The 19,231-nt window shown below is 43.7% G+C and overlaps 2 protein-coding genes across 7 annotated transcripts in view; one reads left to right on the top strand and one right to left on the bottom strand.

Annotated features, from left to right (window-relative positions):
• The window catches only part of TNPO3 (transportin 3), a 190,622-nt gene extending 176,590 nt beyond the window's left edge, over positions 1-14,032 (top strand). For 4 of the 5 annotated variants that reach the window (XM_068119730.2, XM_068119715.2, XM_068119749.2 and 1 more), the window contains exon 23: positions 12,767-14,032. The gene's annotated coding sequence lies outside the window, so the exon portion shown is untranslated. Of the gene's footprint in view, positions 1-12,752 lie in introns of all 5 variants that reach the window. The other variant, XM_068119722.2, reaches the window with a different exon arrangement.
• Positions 14,031-19,231, bottom strand: part of LOC137429358 (ras-related and estrogen-regulated growth inhibitor-like) — a 32,808-nt gene continuing 27,607 nt past the window's right edge. For both annotated transcript variants that reach the window (XM_068119314.2, XM_068119319.2), the window contains exon 6: positions 14,031-14,673. In XM_068119314.2, the coding sequence (XP_067975415.1) occupies positions 14,485-14,673 (189 nt within the window). In that variant the 3' untranslated portion in view covers positions 14,031-14,484. The remainder of the gene's footprint in view (positions 14,674-19,231) is intronic.

The raw sequence follows: 19,231 nt of genomic DNA, 5'->3' as shown, positions 1-19,231 counted from the left end.
TGTTATCTGCTTGAAGAAGAAGAGGCTTCGGGTGTGCGGATTTAATTGTTCATCACGTGCACAGACTGAAGTGATCATTTTAACATCAAATAAAATTCTAATTCCAGATTTGTCAATGGCTGAGGTACATTAACAAACCAATAAAACAGATTTGGCAAAATTCCGAGTTTTTTTTTAAAGATCGCATATTCACTCAGTTGTGAGAGGCTGAAGAAGAAGAAAACCTCGCATAGGCTTCTCACAGCAAATAAATAATTCTGGCTTTGCGATTTTCAGGTTTATTGTCCCCCGTCACACAGCGGAGCGAACGGGGGACTATGGTTTTCCCCTCCGTCCGTGTGTCTGTCCGTCTGTCTGTCCGTCTGTCTGTCCGTCCGTCCGTCCGTCCGTCCGTGCGTGCGTGCGTGCGGGCGTGTGTGCGTGCGTGCGTAAGCGAAGAACCGCATTCGAATTTGGTGTGTGGGTGCAACCCACGTCAAAGGCCAAGATGGCTGCCGCCATGTATGTCTGATGCCATGTATGTCTGAACCTTGTGAGCTGAATATCTTGAAAAACAAGTGAAGTACCAACTTCTAATCTGGTGTGTGGGTGTTTCTCGGCATAAGGAAAAAAGCTATTGCAAATTGGGTCGCCACGTCAAAATCCAAGATGGCCACCGCCATGTATGTCTGAACATTGTGAGATGAATATCTTGAAAAATAAGCGAAGTACCAACTTCTAATTTGGTGTGTGGGTGTATCTCGGCATGAGGAAGAACGCTATTGAAAATTGGGTCGCCACGTCAAAATCCAAGATGGCCGCCGCCATGTATATGTCTGAACATTGTGAGCGAAATATCTTGAAAAAGAAGCGAAGTACCAACTTATAATCTGGTGTTTGGGTGTATCTAGGCACAAGGAAGAACGCCATTGAAAATTGGGTCGCCACGTCAAAATCCAAGATGGCCGCCGCCATTTATGTCTGAACCTTGTGAGATGAATATCTTGAAAAATAAGCGAAGTACCAACTTCTAATTTGGTGTGTGGGTGTATCTCGGCATCAGGACGACCGCTATTGATAATTGGGTCGCCACGTCAAAATCAAAGATGGCCGCCACCATAAAAATGTCTGAAACTTGAGCGAAATATCTCGAAAAAGAAGCGAAGTACTAACTTCTAATCTGGTGTGTGCGTGTATCTAGGCACAAGGAAGAACGCTGTTTAAAATTGGGTCGCCATGTCAAAATCCAAGATGGCTGCCGCCATGTATGTCTGAACCTTGTGAGATGAATATCCTGAAAAATAAGTGAAGTACCAACTTCTAATTTGGTGTGTGGGTGTATCTCGGCATAAGGAAGAACGCTATTGAAAATTGGGGCGCCACGTCAAAATCCAAGATGGCCGCCACCATATATATGTCTGAACCTTGTGAGCGAAATATCTTGAAAAATAAGTGAAGTACCAACTTCTAATCTGGTGTGTGGGTGTATCTAGGCACAAGCAAGAACGCTGTTTAAAATTGGGTCGCTACGTCAAAATCCAAGATGGCCGCCGCCATGTATGTCTGAACCTTGTGAGATGAATATCTTGAAAAATAAGCGAAGTACGAACGTCTAATTTGGTGTGTGCGTGTACCTCGGCATAAGGAAGAACGCTATTGAAAATTGGGTCGCCACGTCAAACTCCAAGATGGCCGCCACCATATATATGTCTGAACCTTGTGAACGAAATATCTCGAAAAATAAGCGAAGTACCAACTTCTAATCGGGTGTGTGGCTGTATCTAGGCATAAGGAAGAACGCTATTGAAAATTGGGTCGCCATGTCAAAATCCAAGATGGCCACCTCCATGTATGTCTGAACCTTGTGAGCGAAATATCATATCATAGCATGTTTTCTGCGTCTTCCACTTTGTCAACTCACATCACTTCCCCGACGGGGGACCTAGGCGTAACGCTTGTTTTCTTTTAAAAATAGCTTTCTCTGCAGTCATTGCATGGATTGACATGAAATTTTCACCATAGGTGTGCCTGGGCATGTAGAATCTTTTGAGGATAATTATGACGTCACAGGTCACGTGGTACGGCCGCCATCTTGGGAAAACCGAAAAGATTTACATCACTATCTCCAAAAGCACTGAGTAGAAAAGATTGAGACATATCTCTTTGCAAAGAACTATCCATGGAGAATAAGCCTTGTGAACTATGATGTCATATTTGCCTCCATTATGACGTCATAATTCGACAAGTACAAAACTTCATCCGATTAGGATGAAATTTTTTGAGCATCATCTCGTGATAAATTGATGGAGAAAATATAATAATGTGAAAGCGGGGTTGTAAAATGTGGGGATGTGTGTGGGGGGGTGGGGGGATGGTGATGGTGGAAAGAGTGCATGCTGTGAGGATTACGGAAGGTATTAGTGGAAATGCAATGGAATACCAGTCTCTGTGAAGGTGTTGGTGGGCATTATTAATTAAATAATGGAAATTTATCATGTAAACATTCATTAGAGGATGTTTACTGCTGTTGAAACGAGGAACATCTGACTTTTCAAGTGTAAAGTCCTTCATCACATGAAAAGGAAGAAATGTGGTTGGAGGTATGAGTATGAATTAAAGCTGCGTTCCGTAAGGGTTTGGTTCATCATCTTTGTACAGTAGTCCAATTCGTAATTGAACAATAAAGCAAAGTGACGACAATCATACCAGACACTGTCCTTATTTTGTTGTTATTTTGTACGGATCTCCACGACCATGAGGAGAGAGAGAGAGAGCGAGAGACCACGCTCCCCTTGAGAATGAGCAGCGACTTCGATCACAGACACCGCCCACTTGATATTATTGTCAGCCAATCAGGCGTAAACTCCCTGCCTTGTTAGCAGCTTCGGAAGAGATGAATCCGCCCCTACGATGAATCCGGATGATGATGAAGATGATGATGAAGATGAATCTCACAACATTCATTGGCGGTCATCCAGATCAGATCATCCAGGTTTTCGAACATGTCAAATTCATCATTGGTCTGTACTCTTCTCTTCCATAGATCCAGCTTTGACTTGAACGCCGCTATCTTGTCATACATTACGAACACGGATTTTGCCTGCTTGTTCGTTTTGCCCTGGAACGATGTGTTCAGATTGTTCAACAAGTTGAAGATGTCGGCCATGTATGCCAATGTTGCGATTAATTTGATGTTTTTGTAGTGGACTGCCAGGTCTGACCTAGCCACCTCCAAGAATGTGAGGACCTGGTCGCGAAGTTCATACAATCTTGCCAAAGCATCTCCTCTGGAGAGCCAGCGAACAGCTGCAAAATACAGCACCGTGGTATGCTCTGCATCTTGCTCCTTACTCTGCAAACAACCTCGAATTTAGGGCGCTCTTCCTAAGATGGTTGATTGTTTTCACTGCAATGTCCATTACTTCGGCAAGTCCAGGTGACATCTCTTTCGCCACTAATGCCTCGCGGTGGAGGAAGCAGTGGGTCCAGCTTGCCTCTGGTGCCACATTTGGATGAGCTTAATGATACCGCTGCGCCGACCTGTCATCGATGCCGCACCATCGGTACAAACGCCAACAGTCTTCCCACCTGAGGCTATGCAATGCGATGTGTTTGTTGACGACTGCGAATATTTCTGCGGCCGTGGTCTTGGTCTGTAGCTCGTCACATGCCAGAAGATCCCCCATAAAATCATCGCCATGCCGATAACGAACAAAGATGAGGATCAACGCCTTCTGTGCGATGTCCATTGACTCGGATGACAAACTTGTTGGCCTCTAGGTTTGCGTACAGCTGGTGCTCGATGTCTTCACCCATGTCTATTAGCCGTCGGCGAATTGTGTCAGCAGAAAGCGGAATGGTGCTTATCTTGGAAGCCGCTGTCTCTCCAAGCACTTCTCTGCACATCGCCTTGACGCATGGCAGGATGAGTTGCTTTGCAATACAAGATAAACAAGCATTCTGACTATTGCGCTGCAATACATGTCCCCTACCGGCAGTCTGTCGTCCGGAAAACTGTTGGGGGAAATTACCAAAGGGTTATTTACCCACGGGTTCTGAATCGTTCCCAATCGCTAATTACCTCAGGACGGGCTCACCTGTGATTCGCACTCGGGACTTCGATTTATACACCTCACAGACAGGTCAGCAGAAGCACGAGAAAATAAGTTGTTGATAAAGAACCTTTCGAGTCGCTAAATATCAGTAATTTATTATATTTTCCGGTTCACGATCAATGATCGATGTGTATATATATGTTGCTCGGCTTGGCTCCGCCCCTCCCGAAAGCGCACGCTGAGTCGCGCTTTTGACGTTCGCAGACGAGGCTGAGGGTGCGCGGTGCGGCTTGAGGAGAACTCTAGAATAAACAAGAGATATCCGTTTTTAAAAAATATTTTCGTTTAATTAACGATATCTGCCAAACCACGTGCCCTATCGCAAATTCCCAAATGACATTTTAGTAGACTGACATGCTGAACAGATCTGTGAAGTTTCCCCTCGATTGGATCAAAAATGACAGAGGAGCTCGGTTTTAAAGGTTCATGATTAAAAACGTCATAACTCTGAAACCATGTGACGCATGACCTCATGCTCACTGACTTTTTTGTTCGTCATGGGTATGCGATTCTGCCTGCAAAGGTTGGGCTCGATCTGTTCAGCCATTGTGGAGAAAAAGGGGTTTTCGTGTTTTCACGAAAAACAATATGGCGGCCGAACCACGTGACACGTGACGTCATAATTACCATTAAAATATTCTACAGACCGAGTCCCCCCTACGGTGAAAATTTGATCTCAATCGGTCCAATTATTGCAGAGAAAATGGTTTTTAAAGGAAATGAAAACTTAAAATGGCACTGAGTTAAGGATCATCAGAATTATCAGAATTCCCAAAGTTCAAAGTGCCATAACTTTGTCAAAAATGATCGAAACGTCGTTAAGTTCGAACTTGATCTGTAACTTATCATGAGGAAACCATGTACCAAGTTTGAAATCATTAGCATTAAGAGTTTCGAAAGAAAGTCCGGAAAACTGTTCTTTGCGTGACGGACTGACGGACGGACTGACGGACTGACGGACTGACGGACTGACTGACGGACTGACGGACTGACTGACGGACTGACGGACTAACGGACTACCTATAGTCCACTCCGGTGTACACCGGTAGGGGACTAATAACACATGAACATTTCTTTCACGTTATGATTCATGTTGATTTTGTTACAAGGCAGCAGGGCCGGACCTGGGGGTCGTTTGGGGTTTTCCGGGGGTCATGAAGGGGTCATAAATACATCAATTTGTTTAGCCCATTTTTAGGAACCTAACAAAGGTACATGCCACACACAGTATTTTGTTCGCGTATGCGCGTACGTCACGACCCCCAGGTTAAGAACCGCTGTTCCAAGGCATTATAAAAATTCAATATGTACGATGTGATTGCCGTACGTACTTTAAAAAAAGAGGCAAAGTTTAAGAATGGCTGTAATTGCAACAAACAAAAAAACTTACGAAGTTGTGATATACCAACGTATACATGGCACAAGTAATAGTAAGCAAGAACCCGACACATCAATATTCTAAAGACGAAATGAAAAACTAAATTTAACTATACTTTCAGCGCCATGTATTACTTTATGAACTTACAATCCGCCAATGCAGTGAAATACTTTTACGGAAAAAAACAAAAACCTTTCCCGCAATAGTGTACGGTTTCTTTTCTTTGGCTATCTTCTTCGCCACCAGGTAGCTGGCTTTGGTCAGTCCTTTCGACGGAAAAACAGCCGAACTCATTACTGACTTGCTGTTGTTCATCTCGCGTTCTTTCCGGAGAAAAAACTCCCGCGACTTGTTGACATGATCTCCATGTTTCTTCTCGAGGTGCCGTTTCAGCTTTTGGGGCTTGAGGGACTCGTTGGCCAACATGTCAAGGCATATCACACACTGTGGTTGATGAACATTGTGCTTATCGATATTCAAGGTGAACCCACAGTTCAGGAACACAGGCTGATACTTTCTAGCCATGGCGAGTACCTTACGCTCACAGCTCAATCTTTCGAATGAAAAGCAATGGACATTCGCGTGTCGGAAACTAAACGTATGATCTGACTGACTGGATGCACGCGCGGTACATCGCGGTACATTGGTACAGCGCGGTAGAAGAGTCCACACTATAAAGTTTGTGTCGGCGTTCGTTTGATCTCTGTCGATAAAGTTTTTTTCCTGCGATTTCTGAAACGATCGTGCGACCCATTGAAAATCCTTCACAACCCAAACATTGGTGAATAGAGTTTATAGGTTGCGGAACGTCAAATTAAAGGAATGGATCAAAAACCTCAGGGGCCAAACATTAAATGGACTGTTTCCAATGTCAAGGGTCAAATGTGAATGGAAAAAGGGTTAACATTGGTCAAAGATTTAAGAGACTAGATCAAAGATCGGGGTGAAATATCAAGGTGAAAGACCACAGGGGTAGTTGTTCCATTGATGAAGGGATTTAATAAGATAAGATGGAAAAGGCAATGAAGAAAAGAAGGTGGAGCAAATACCCCCGCCAGGCTGAACAGTTTGTTTCATATCCCACCGATAGGCTGGATCTGGACCTGAACCAAAATTGAATCGGCTTGTTCTTATCACCCATCCTAATCAACACATCCACAACTTTTTGAAATATGATGCTACATATTGTTTTTGGCCCCATCTCTCAATGCTGAAGAATCACTTAAAAATTTGAAAAATTCTCATATCAGGATCCAGATTTGGATCTTCACCAAATTTGAATCGACTCTTCCTTGTCACACACCCAGCCCCTGTCCACCAAATTTTGTCTGAATCAGTCCATAACATTGAGATATCCTGTTACGTATCGGTTTTAGCCCCATCACACAATGGTGAAGAATAGCCTGGTGTTGGCTTAGCAGTTAGGGTGCCGGCTTGGGATCCTAGGATCCTGGGTTTGAATCCCGGTCGATCGCTGAATTAATGCGAGGGGGGTTGACTCAGCCTGTCATCCTTCCGAGGTGGGCAAATTTAGTACCAGTTCACTGGTAATTCCCTGTGTGTCGCAAGAGGTGATTATCAGGGTTGGTGGCAGGAAGGGCATCCGGCCATAAAACATTCACAGTGCCCAAAAAAGGCCAGCCCCTGCGCTGTGGGGAAAAATGGCCTCCAAAGAGGTGGATTTAGGGTGTATTAACGGGGGTAGAAAATATCAAGGTTTTGGATGGGGGGAGATACGAGATATTGGTGAACAGCTGTTTTTAAGACCTTTAGGGAGGAGAGGGATTGAAGAGAGTGTTGGAGTTTGTTCCAGAGGTGGGAGAAAAAAGGAATGAAAGAGTGAAGGTGAGTAGAGAGTCTTGATTTTGACAGTTTAATCAAAAGAGGGTTGGTGACAGATCTTGTGCGACCTGAAGGAATATTTGGGGGACACAGCACAGACAGAGCTGGGGGAGCTATGCCAGAGAGGAGTCTGTGGAAGACAGACAGACCACCAACCTGCCTGCGGTTAGAGAGAGAGAAAGGCCCTCTGAATCGGCTTCATCGCGGGAGATTCCAATGATTCTGCAAGCATTGGTTTCTACAGCGTGAAGCCGAGCTATGTGTGAGACAGGAGCACCAACCCAGAGGGGAGAGCAGTATTCCATTGAGCTGTGCATGAAAGCTTTGTATGTGACGAGGAGCTCAGAAGTGCCCAGAAAGGAATTTGCACAACGGAGGATGCCCAGTCGGCCACTGGCTTTGGAGGCTTTGGAGCTTGAAAATGTGGTTTTCCCAGGAAAGATCATGGCTGATAGTGAGACCCAAAAGCTTGAGTGACAGAACTTCTTGGAGAGGATTGTTCAGAAAGTAGAAGGGAGGGTTGTCCAGGTGGTCTTTTTGGAGAGACATAATGAGCTTGTGAGATTTGTCAGGATTGAAAGACATGTTGCACTTGTTTGACCAGTTTGTGATTTTTCCAGGTCTGCAAAGAGTGAAGAGGCTGCTGCCTGCCGATCTGAGGGTTGAGATATGGAGCGGCAGAGAGTGGAGTTGTCAGCAAAGAGATGGAGAGGATTTTCCAGAGAAATCATTGATGAAGACCAGAAAAAGCACAGGGCCCAGAACACTGCCTTGGGGAACTCCAGCCTGAACAGGAAGGGGAGATGAGAGAAATCCATTCAGGGCCACACGTTGACTACGACCAGAGAGGAAGTCTGCAAGCCATGCGTGGAGATTTCCATGGATACCATAGGAGGAGAGTTTGGTGAGCAGGGCGGGGTGCCAGACCGTATCGAAGACGGATATGTCAAGGGAGACGGCTCTGATTTCCTGTTTGGTATTGAGGACCTCCCTCCAATGTTGAGACGGCGGAAGCAGAATGTCCAGAGTAGAGTGACCTGGTCCTAATCCAAATTGATGATCAGAGATCAAGCCATTGGAGAAGAGGAAGGATTTAATATCAGAAGCAATGATGGATTCCATGACCTTGCTGATGATTGGGAGCAGGCTGATTGGTCTGTGGTTCCAAGGATCTGTTTTTGCCCCTTTTTTGTATAAAGCAGTAATGTTGGCTGATTTGCAAGCAGGGTGTAGATGACCTTGAGCAAAAGAGAGGGTGAAGAGAGCAGAGAGAGGGTGTGAAAGTGCGGCTGAGCATGCTTTTCGGACCCGTGGGCTGATGTCGTCTGGTCCAGTTGCAGAATCAGAGTCGTGGTTTGACAGAAACTTCTCCACCTTGTCAGGAGAGAAGGACACATTGTCCAGGAGGAGCTGGGTACGACTGGGTAAGGTGGGTACAGAGAGAGACGGGTTTGGGACACAAGATTTTGAGGCAAACACAGTTTTGGCGTTCAGCTTTTTCACGTGCAGTGTCAGCTCTGTAGCCATTTGAGGTAAGGGAGGGGATGGAAGGGATGCACCAAGCCAGACAATCACACCCCCAGCGTTTGTTACGGCACAGTCGTTGTTGGACATCACACAGTAGTTGTTGGACATCGCATGTCCCATTTATTTTCATTATTGCCAACAATGTGATTGTCAGAAATAGCCATTTTCAGTGATTGCAGTTTAGGATAATTGAACTCTTCTTTATGTCTGCACAAGTTTAATTGCTTCAAATATTGATCAGCATTGCTTTTCATGTGATGGGTGGTGACTTGGAGGGGAGGGGGGTAATCATATGTTTGGCCTGCACCCAACTCTTATACACTGGTGCTCTCGTACCGTCGTCGTGATACTTCTTTTAACCAAGCAATTGACAGAGCTCAGTCTCCTTGGAGATCAGGGCCATTTCTCTGGACATCTCTGGAGCTTCTGATAGAGTTACCTTGCCTGGGATCCAAGCTGTCTACTTATGGTATTTAGGGACAATTTTTGATTGCTTATCAGATTTTCTCTGTGAGCAGAATCAGGAGGTCTTGTTCCATGCTATTCTGTCCTCGTCGAGCTGGTGTCCGACAGGGCAATTTTCTTTTTTATATACAGGACAAACGTTCTTGATGTAGATCAATAACCTCATGGATTATTTGAACAATCTTCTGTACAACTTTGCAGCTGACGCCACACCACACTTCTGAGAGGTAGACTGCTGCAATGTCCATCTGTACAGATCTGGGGGGGGGGGGGGGGGGGGAAACAAGTCGCTGATCAACTAGCTGTGACATAACTTTCAATGCAGGAAAATTGAATGCTCTAACACTTCTTTTCAAGGATCAGCTTTTGATCCTCCAATTTACTATTCTGATCAACCCTGAAAGAGATGGTGCCTGGAGCTCCTCTGTCTCACGTTCTTTCACAATCTGTCTTTGTTGGATCACCCCCAAACTGGTATCTAAGGCAGGTTGGTTCATGTGTTCTCCAGTGAGCTAAGTTCGTTCTGAGCCGCTCGGTGATAATTTTCTTGGACAAGGGCTTCATGTAAAGTCTCATGGAGAATGGGTCTCCAATATGCTTCCCGTATTTCCTCTGTGGAGATGATAGACTTCGAGGCTCTTTGTGTTATTAGCACATGTCGGCAAGAGGCTGCATCCAAACGTCTTCTTGTCCATCCCAAACAGGTTGGTGGATTATTTGTTTTTGTATCACTACTAGCCTCACTCCTTCCGCACTCTTGCCCCTTCGTTCTTACCCCAATTGCCCATGTCACATGTACATTCTTGTAGAACTCCATACCTGCTTACCCTTCCAACTTCTAAGCAGAATGCTTACTTTCATTTCAGCCCTCTCTTCTCTCCGTGGAACTGTCTTCCTGGGTTTGTTTTGGGGTTCTTGTTTGTTTGTTTTTTCTTCCTTTTGGAGGGCTCTTTTGAAATCGTTTCCAAGAATTATTGTCCCTTTGCAATTATTTATGGGGGCTGCTTTTAGGTGGCTTTTGGGGTGGGGGTGGGAGGCTACTTTTTTTGTGAACATTGTTTATATTTTGTATACTATGTAAGACACAATGTCACATTCAAACTATTTTGTGCCCATGTAGTGACAATACTGTATATGATGATTGATGGTTCAGTAACAGCCACACCAAATTACAATACGAAATACCACTCACTCTTCACATTATCTCGTTGCTGTTTTCATCGTCATCATCTTCTTAATCACCGGGTTATTATTACGTCTGTTATGTTTTCACCACTGTTTGTCTGTCTGGTTGAGCAGTACGTTTCAAAAGGTTTTCAAAAAGATGTAATAGTCCAATAGCTAATTTGCATATACATATACAAATGCTTCTTGGAGGAAAATAAAATTGAGCAAATGTTACTTTACATTTATCCAAACCTACAGGAAATTATAATTCTTTCAATCGGACCAAAAATTGACCCTGGACAGTGTATAAGGCAATAGACCGCTGCTTCGATCATTCCCGAATTTTTTTGAATTTGTTGTTAGGAAATATGATGATTTTTGAATTTCACAATACTCTGTGCAGTATATATCAATTGGCTGATGTTGCAGTATATATTAATAGGCCGGTGTTGTCAGTTTGCCCTTCCTTCCCCCCACCCCTCTCCCCCTGAAACACGGAAATGCTCCTCGGAGACAATAAATTACGTAAACGTTGCTTCACATTCATCCACGCCTACGGGAAAAATTTAATTATTCAGTAAAGCTTGCTTCAAATTGATCCAAACCTACTGGAATATTACAATACTGCCTCAATTTAGCTCTTTGAACCAGTGCAAGAATAAAAGGCTTCCTTTTATTTTTATTTTTCTATCGTATTTTTACCACGGGCTTACAGTTAGTTATTATGAGGCACTGGAAGCCTATTCTTGTAAGGATTATTCTCAAACATTTTGTGGAGACTATTCCGAGAAAATGGTAATCGCTAGCTCTACGAAACTTTAACTCATTACAGATATCAATGTAACTTAGTGCATCATGAATTTTGTTTTTGCAATTTTGACTTACATTGGCTGCCATTGCCTATGATGTCATAAATTTTAAACATCTTCTTCTCCAGAACCGCTGAATAGATCAATGCAAAATTTTACAAATATGATCGCCTAGCGATGGGGGTAAAAGTTTGTGAAAAAGATACGTCATCGGTCACGTGGTTTGTCAGCCATCTTGAATTTAAGCAAAAAATTCAATAACCTACTCTGAGAGTTATTCTCTGAGAACTGCTGAACGGATCAACCCGAAATTTCACACGTATGATCAACTCCCCATGAGGAAAAATGTTTCTAAACAATGATCATCAGTCACGTGGTGTGGTGGCCATATTGGATTTAAGGAAAAAGTATTTGAAAATCCATATCTCCAGAACCACTCAACGGATTAATCCGAAACTTCACACGTATGATTGACTACACATGAGGAATTTTTTTTTTTTTTTGCAAACTATGACCATCAGGCACATGATATGGTGGCCATCTTGGATTTAAGGGAAAAAAATTGAAAATCTATATCTCCAGAACCGCTTAACCAATTCAAACCTAAATTTACAGATATGATCGAGTACCCATGAGGACATTTTTTTGAAAATTATTATGTCATCAGTCATGTGGTATAGCAGCCATTTTGCCTGGATGCCCATCATCAATGCTCGCAGTTCTAGTTATAATTATCTATCTATAATTCCAGCAATCTCTGTGTGTGTGTGTGTGTGTGTGTGTCTGTGTGTGTGTTTGTTTGTCTGTGACCGCTGTTTCTCGACAACCACGGGTCCGATATACTTGCAACTTGCCAGGTATATTGCTGGGGACCCGAGGATGTGCCTTTTCAAGGTTTCATATTAATCGGACAAGTAGTTAGCGAGCTATGTCCAAAAAACGATTCAACCAATCAGAGAGCAGCGAGCTATCACGTGTGCCGAACGTGGCGAACAGACTCTGCCTCGGACGGCACATTTGAGAGCGTATTCATTTATTTCACGTTGGCAAACTATGTTGGCGTTAAACGATGTTTTAAAACTAATTAAAACTAATTTGCGATTCTTTCGCTTTCCTGCGCGTTTGTGCATGCTATGGCGATTTCTTTACCAAACTCCGCAAGCCGTTCGCTTTGGACCAAACCATTTCATGTAAATAGAGGGGGGGGGTATAATTTTAGATATAGATATAGTACGGGCATGCCCTAGTTATTAATAATTGCACAAGTGTCATCTACTGATTGTCAAACAATAATTTGTGCAAAGTATAATATGTACTATCCCCTCATAATATAGGTTGCAATTAAAGCAGAAACACATTGAATTGATGTTGAAGTTATGTTTTCAGTATTGGTCAGTGATATGATTATATAGAGTGAAATAGACTTTATTAGTTTTCTTTTCATACTATGGTCAAGTGACCGTAACCTAGCCAGTTGGCTTCAGTGTCTTCCAGGCTGTAACGACTTTTGAAGGTTCAGAGGAAGGTGAACCTCGAATGTTCTTGCTGTGACTGCCATTGCGGGAAGGGCAGCAAGAGCACATTGGCTGATCGTGATAACTCGATCAACCTGCAGCCCCATCAAGCTTCTTGAGGACCGGCAAGAGCAAAGTGTTGGACACGGCTTTTACCTTTTTTATTGCTGATTTATATATTGTGGTCACCAGCATTCGGTTACCTTCCTGCATTTGCTTCTAGCAAAAGCTACATCATCAATGGCACCACCTCAACAGAAATACACCTGAGCTCGTTCAAGATCATCACCACCTGTCATTTCCAGTATCACGCTTTTGCCTGTTGTAGGGAACAGTGATGTGACGAATTTTCACAGAAACCCGAAAACGTCATTTTGGGATGGCTACCGACATGAAACTCACCGATTTGTTTGGTGCAACTTTGCTGGATGACTGCTGTGGATGAAGTGACCTAGACCTCTAGCTTTTGGTCACTGCAGCTGGCTAGAAATGCAAGAACATTGCTACGCTGCTGGTGAACATGGAGGTCGTGAAGCCAGGCTCAGCTTCCAGGGCCGAACCCAACTCTCCATCTTGGATGTATAAAAAAAAAAATCTCATCTCATGCTGAGAGACTGTGTACAATTGTTTGCTGACCATCATGTCTTCCCACTTCCTTTTACAATCATTGCTTTGCCCTCTCTTTGTGGATGCCAAGGGGCTAGAGCACATGAGATGGCCAAAAAAACCAGCTTTGCCTCGCTTGTGTTACCGCTCAGCTTATGTCCAAAGCAACCTGAAAATTAAAGTTTGCTTTGAAGTTCTTTCAACAACCGGTGCAAGGTCATTATCAAATTTGTGTGCAAGGGTTGTTCTACTTTGGTTTCTCCTTGCCCAGTTAAGTAAAACATAAGAAATTTACCCCCAACACGGTTGCATGTGCCGTGTGTTTCCACGCATCATGCGTGCACGTGCTGCCACAGTGCAAAGAACTCTGGGTTTTTTTTTTTGAGAGTGGGAGGGGTGAGGGGGGATTGGAGCCGTTTTTTGTCATGTGATAAAGCGCAATTTTTGATCGAGATTTTTGTAACATTTGTCAAGTTAGTTTTATTTGACAGTTCTGTTACATTTAGGATGGTAGTCGGGAGTTCATAGTGGATCAGTTTTACAATGACGTTACACATGGTTTCTATCAAGTGACTTCCCATCACTCTATTGTACATCTCTGTGGTCCGGAATAAATAAATAAGTGAAAAACTTGTAAAGTTACATTTATTTTTATATTTGATAACACAAAATGAGCTTTCAGTTCACACAGGTTGATGTTTATTCCAGTTACAGCTTTGTGAAATCAGAAATAGTTTCTGGTCCTGAATTTTGTTTTGTTTTTTTTCAATTAATCTGTTCAATATGTCTATCCGTGCTTCGAAAGCAAAATGAGAATGGGACGGAAAGGCATCAAATTGGTAGTTTTGATAGCGCTTCCTGGCTTATTGATCACTTATTGATTGATTGATCATTCGTTTTCTCAATTAAAAAAAAATCAGTCTGTAATACATTAATGGATCAGCTGTTCATGTGGTTTGTGGGTTAGCTCAAAATCATGATAATTATATATAATTTGCCCTTTTGCTCATTGTGTTTGGGAAGCAGAGAGTAAGGCATCTTTAACATCTTTGTTTGTTGCATCCTGCTGCTGCAATGTTGCGCTATGATGAGTTGAAGCCAAATGTTCTGGCCGTGTTAGTAGGCGACGGTGCTGCTGGAAAGCGGGACATCTTGCCCATGAGTCGAGAAGAAGCCTTCCTTCTGCTATGGCCAGAGCCGCTAGAAGATCCACTTCCTCCAGCGGCTTGTTTTAACAGCTCTCGCTGCAGTGTCTCAAACACGGAAACCACCTGCAAATGCACACGCACTGCGATCAAATTTGCTCGACATAATGCAAAACGTCCACGTGTATGGGATAACAAGGCAACTCCAACTCTAACAACAGTCTTGGGGGTAAGGCTCAGGTCTGACGCTTCAATTACCTGTGGTCTTCACCTGGCAACGTGTGTCAGGTGTTAAATCACTTCTGGAAAGGAAAGAATGGGGAAAGATTGTGCCTGTGGGTGGAATGTTCTGTTGGGGAGCGTCACATGCCTGCATTTAGTGCCTCTTAGTGGAATATCAGACCTGAGCCTTACCCCCAGGTTGTGGCCCCCCTTTTATTTTATTTTTTATTTTTTTCAGTATCAACTCTCCCAACAAAGTTATTCATCTGTGTTTAAATATGTTGTGTGTACAATCTTTTATTGAAGTGGACCTAGTGCTACTTCCTCGGTAGAACTAGTGCTACTTGCTACTTCCTCGGTAGATCAGTAGAACAAGACAGAGGCAAAATAATCTTTGCATAGCCATATTGACTATGCTTTGATGCGATGTGATTTTACATTGTGTTTTGATTAATGCATTTGCACAGGTGTATAACCTTTGTTTATGATGCAGTTGCACAACCAAGACATACGTGTGTTGTTTTTACTTGCGTATTTAAAAAAAGAAGAAGCAGAACAACATGTATTTTATCCTCAACACTACTGCAAGTTAAAATGCTGTGGCGACCAAAATGTGTATAAAGAAAAAGGAAAGATTTTCTGAAAAGTTGTATATGAGGCTTAGATTTGCAAAAATGGCTAATACCTGGGCAATTATTACAAAACAGCACGTCAGCACGATCGTTGGCGATGGGGGTATTTTTATCCTTCGCAGTCTTATCCTATGAGGCATTATGTTTTCGGATTGCCCATCCGGCTGTGCGGAGCAGATTCTCATTACCAAGATAACACGTGATCCGCTGAAGGAATTTTGACCAAACTTGGTGCAAGTATGTACTATGATGAAAAGAATAACTGATAACATATTGAGTTGAAAAGGTCAAAGGTCATGTGCCATTTGAAAATAGTTTTGCAGATCATAACTCGTTAGAAGCATGGTGTGTGTGTGTGTGTGTGTGTGTGTGTGTGTGTGTGTGTGTGTGTGTGTGTGTGTGTGTGTGTGTGTGTGTGTGTGTGTGTGTGTGTGTGTGTGTGTGTGTGTGTGTGTGTGTGTGTGTGTGTGTGTGTGTGTGTGTGTTTGTGTGTGTGTGTGTGTGTGTGTGTGTTTGTGTGTGTGTGTGTGTGTGTGTGTGTGTTTTGTTTTTTTTTTTTTTGCACCCGCGCACCTACCTGTGTGTACCTGTACACACTACAGTATTATACTCGAGTGTCCTGCGTAGGAATGATGCCCCGACCAGGATTGTGCCCAATAGTCAAGAAACTGCTTCAGCAGCCATATGCATCTAATGATGCAGGAATGGGCATCATATATATATATATATATATACACATATATGTATATATATATACACAAACACAGTCGTGGCCAAAAATATTGACGCACTTGCCCTTTTTTTCAAATAACTCACAATTTTCTCGAAAATAAGTTGAAATTGACAGAAGTATTTGGGCTCCACAATTCTTTATTTCACTGTTGATATTACAGAACATTTGTTTTTGATTCAGAACTTAATATATCCTTCTTCTTTTTTTTCTTTTTTTTGTATATAAGATTGAGGCTCGTGAAAGAGCTAACATTAATCACACAAAAAGACAAACCGACACATAAAACACAAAATAAGGGGAGCGGTAGACAAGATGGGGAGAGAGGGGGAAGGACACAAACACAACATTTGAGAGCAGAGACATCGGGAGAAATGTGGGAGGGAGAGGGCTTGGGGGGAGGTGGGAGAGGTATAAAACATATGAACACTGCAAGGACTTCCAGGAAAGAAGTTGGAATGTCAAAAAAAGTGTATCTGGGGTGAATTGGCGGGGGTAGAAAAGATCAAGGTTTTGGATGTAGGAAGATAAGAGATGGTGGTGAACAGCTGTTTTAAAGACCTGGAGGGAGGAGTGGGATTGAAGGGAGTGGGGGAGTTTGTTCCAGAGGCGGGAGAAAAGGGGAATGAAAGAGTGAAGGTGAGCAGAGAGCCTAGATTTTGGCAGTTTAACCATAAGAGGGTTGCAGGCAGATCTTGTGCAACCTGTAGGAATATTTGGGGGACAGAGCACAGAGAGAGCTGGGGGAGCAAGGCCGGAGAGGAGTCGATAGAAGACAGAAAGACCACCTGCCTGCGGTGAGTGAGTGGAAGGCCCTCGGAGTTAGCTTCATCGCAGGAGATTCCAATGATTCTGAAAGCTTTGGTTTCAACAGCGTAAACCCGAGCTAGGTGTGAGGCACGAGCACCGGCCCAGAGGGGGGAACAGTATTCCATTGAGCTGCGGATGAAAGCCTTGTATGTGGTGAGGAGCTCAGGTGTGCCAAGGAAGGACTTCACACGACGGAGGATGCCCAGTTGGCGACTGGCTTTGGAGGCCAGCTTGGAAATGTGGTTTTCCCAAGAAAGATCATGGCAGATAGTGAGACCCAAAAGCTTGAGCGACAGAACTTCTTGGAGAGGATTTTTGAGAAAGTAGATGGGAGGGTTTTCCAGTCGTTCTTTTCGGAGAGACATAGTAAGAGTGTGAGATTTGAAAGGATTGAAAGACATGTTCCACTTGTTTGACCAGTGTGATTTTGTCCAAGTCTGCAGAGAGTGGGGAGGGCTGCAGACTGCCGATCTGAGGGATGAGGAATGGAGCGGCAGATAGTGGAGTCATCAGCAAAGAGATAGAGAGGATTTTCCAGAGAGTCGGAGAGATCATTGATGAAGACCAGAAATAGCACAGGGCCCAGAACACTACCTTGGGGAACTCCAGCCAGAACAGGAAGGGGAGATGAGAGAAATCCATTCAGGGCCACACGTTGCCTACAACCAGAGAGGTAGTCCGCCAGCCATGAGTGGAGATTTCCATGGGTACCACAGGAGGAGAGTTTGGTGAGCAGAGCTGGGTGCTGGACCGTATCAAAGGCACGTGATATGTCAAGTGAGACAGCTCTGATTTCCTGTTTGGCATTGAGGACCTCCATCCATTGTTGAGACAGCAGAAGCAACATGTCCAGAGTAGAATGACCTGGTCTGAATCCAAATTGATGATCAGAGATCAAGCCATTGGAGAAGAGGAAGGATTTGATATCCGAAGCGATGATTGATTCAATGACCTTGCTGATTATTGGGAGCAGGCTGATTGATCTGTCGTTGCAAGGATCTGTTTTTGCACATTTTTTGTGTAAAGCAGTAATGTTTTCTGATTTCCAAGATGCTGGCAGATTACCTTGAGCAAAAGAGAGGGTGAAAAGAACAGAGAGAGGGTGAGATAGAGCGGCAGAGCAGGATTTTAGGACCCGTGGGCTGATGCCGTCTGGTCCAGTTGCAGAATCAGTCGAGGTTTGACAAAAACTTCTCCACCTTGTCAGGAGAGAAGGACACAGAGTCCAGGAGCAGTTGGGTTCGACTGGGAAATGTGGGAACCAAGAGAGATGGGTTTGGGACACAAGATTTTGAGGCAAACAGAGTTGAGGCATTCGGCTTTGTCACGTGCGGTGTCAACTGTGTAGCCATTTGAGGTAAGGGAGGGGATGTAGGAGGAAGAAACACCAGAAACGGATTTGACCAGACGCCACCAGGATTTGGAGGAAGGAGACAGGTTTGAGAGTTCAATCTTGAGTGTGGAGAGATAGTGCTTCCTGGCACTCCTGAGGGTAGACACACACTTCTTCCGAGCTTGGTGGAAGGAACTGAGATTGCCTTCAGTTGGATTTGCCTTCCAAGAGGCAAAGGCAAGTTGTTTCAGGGCAACTGCCAAGAAAACTTTGAATGCTTGACATTCAAGCTTGAATGCTTGAAAACATTCAAGCCAAGAAAAAAATTTTAATCAGAAAATAAAAAGAAATGGCATTGACAAAATTATTGAAACCCGAGATTTAATATTTGGCAGCACAGACTTTGTACAAAATAACTGCAGTCAAGCGCTTCCTTTAGCCATGAATGAACTTCCTACACCTCTCTACTGGCAGTTTGCCCCACTCTTCCTGTACAAACTGCTCCAGTTCTCCCAGATTTGAAGGGTGCCGTCTCCCAACTGCTGTTTTCAGATCTCCCCACAGGTGTTCAATGGGATTCAGATCTGGACTCATTGCTGACCACTTCAGAACATTCCAACGTTTTTGTCTTGAACCATTCCTGGGTGTTTTTTAAAGTGTGTTTGGGGTCATTGTCCTGCTGCAAGACCCATGACCTTCGACGCAGACCCAGCTTTCTGACACTGGGCTCAACATTGCTCTCAAAAATGCCTCAGTAATCTGATTTCATGATTCTATGCACACATTCAAGGCACCCAGTTCCAGAGGCAGCACAGCAACCCCAAAACATCACTGAACCTCCTCCATGTTTGACTGTAGGGAAGGTGTCCTTTTCTTTTAAGGCTTCATTTTGTTTTCCGTAAACATAGAGATGATGTGCTTTACCAAAAAGTTCTAATTTGGTCTCATCTGTCCACA

The sequence above is a fragment of the Myxine glutinosa genome, chromosome 1 (genome assembly GCF_964187855.1).
Source record: "Myxine glutinosa chromosome 1, kmMyxGlut1.1, whole genome shotgun sequence".
Lineage (NCBI taxonomy): Eukaryota > Metazoa > Chordata > Myxini > Myxiniformes > Myxinidae > Myxine > Myxine glutinosa.
Note: the sequence above shows the minus strand (reverse complement) of the source record. Positions and strands in the feature narration are given on the sequence as shown.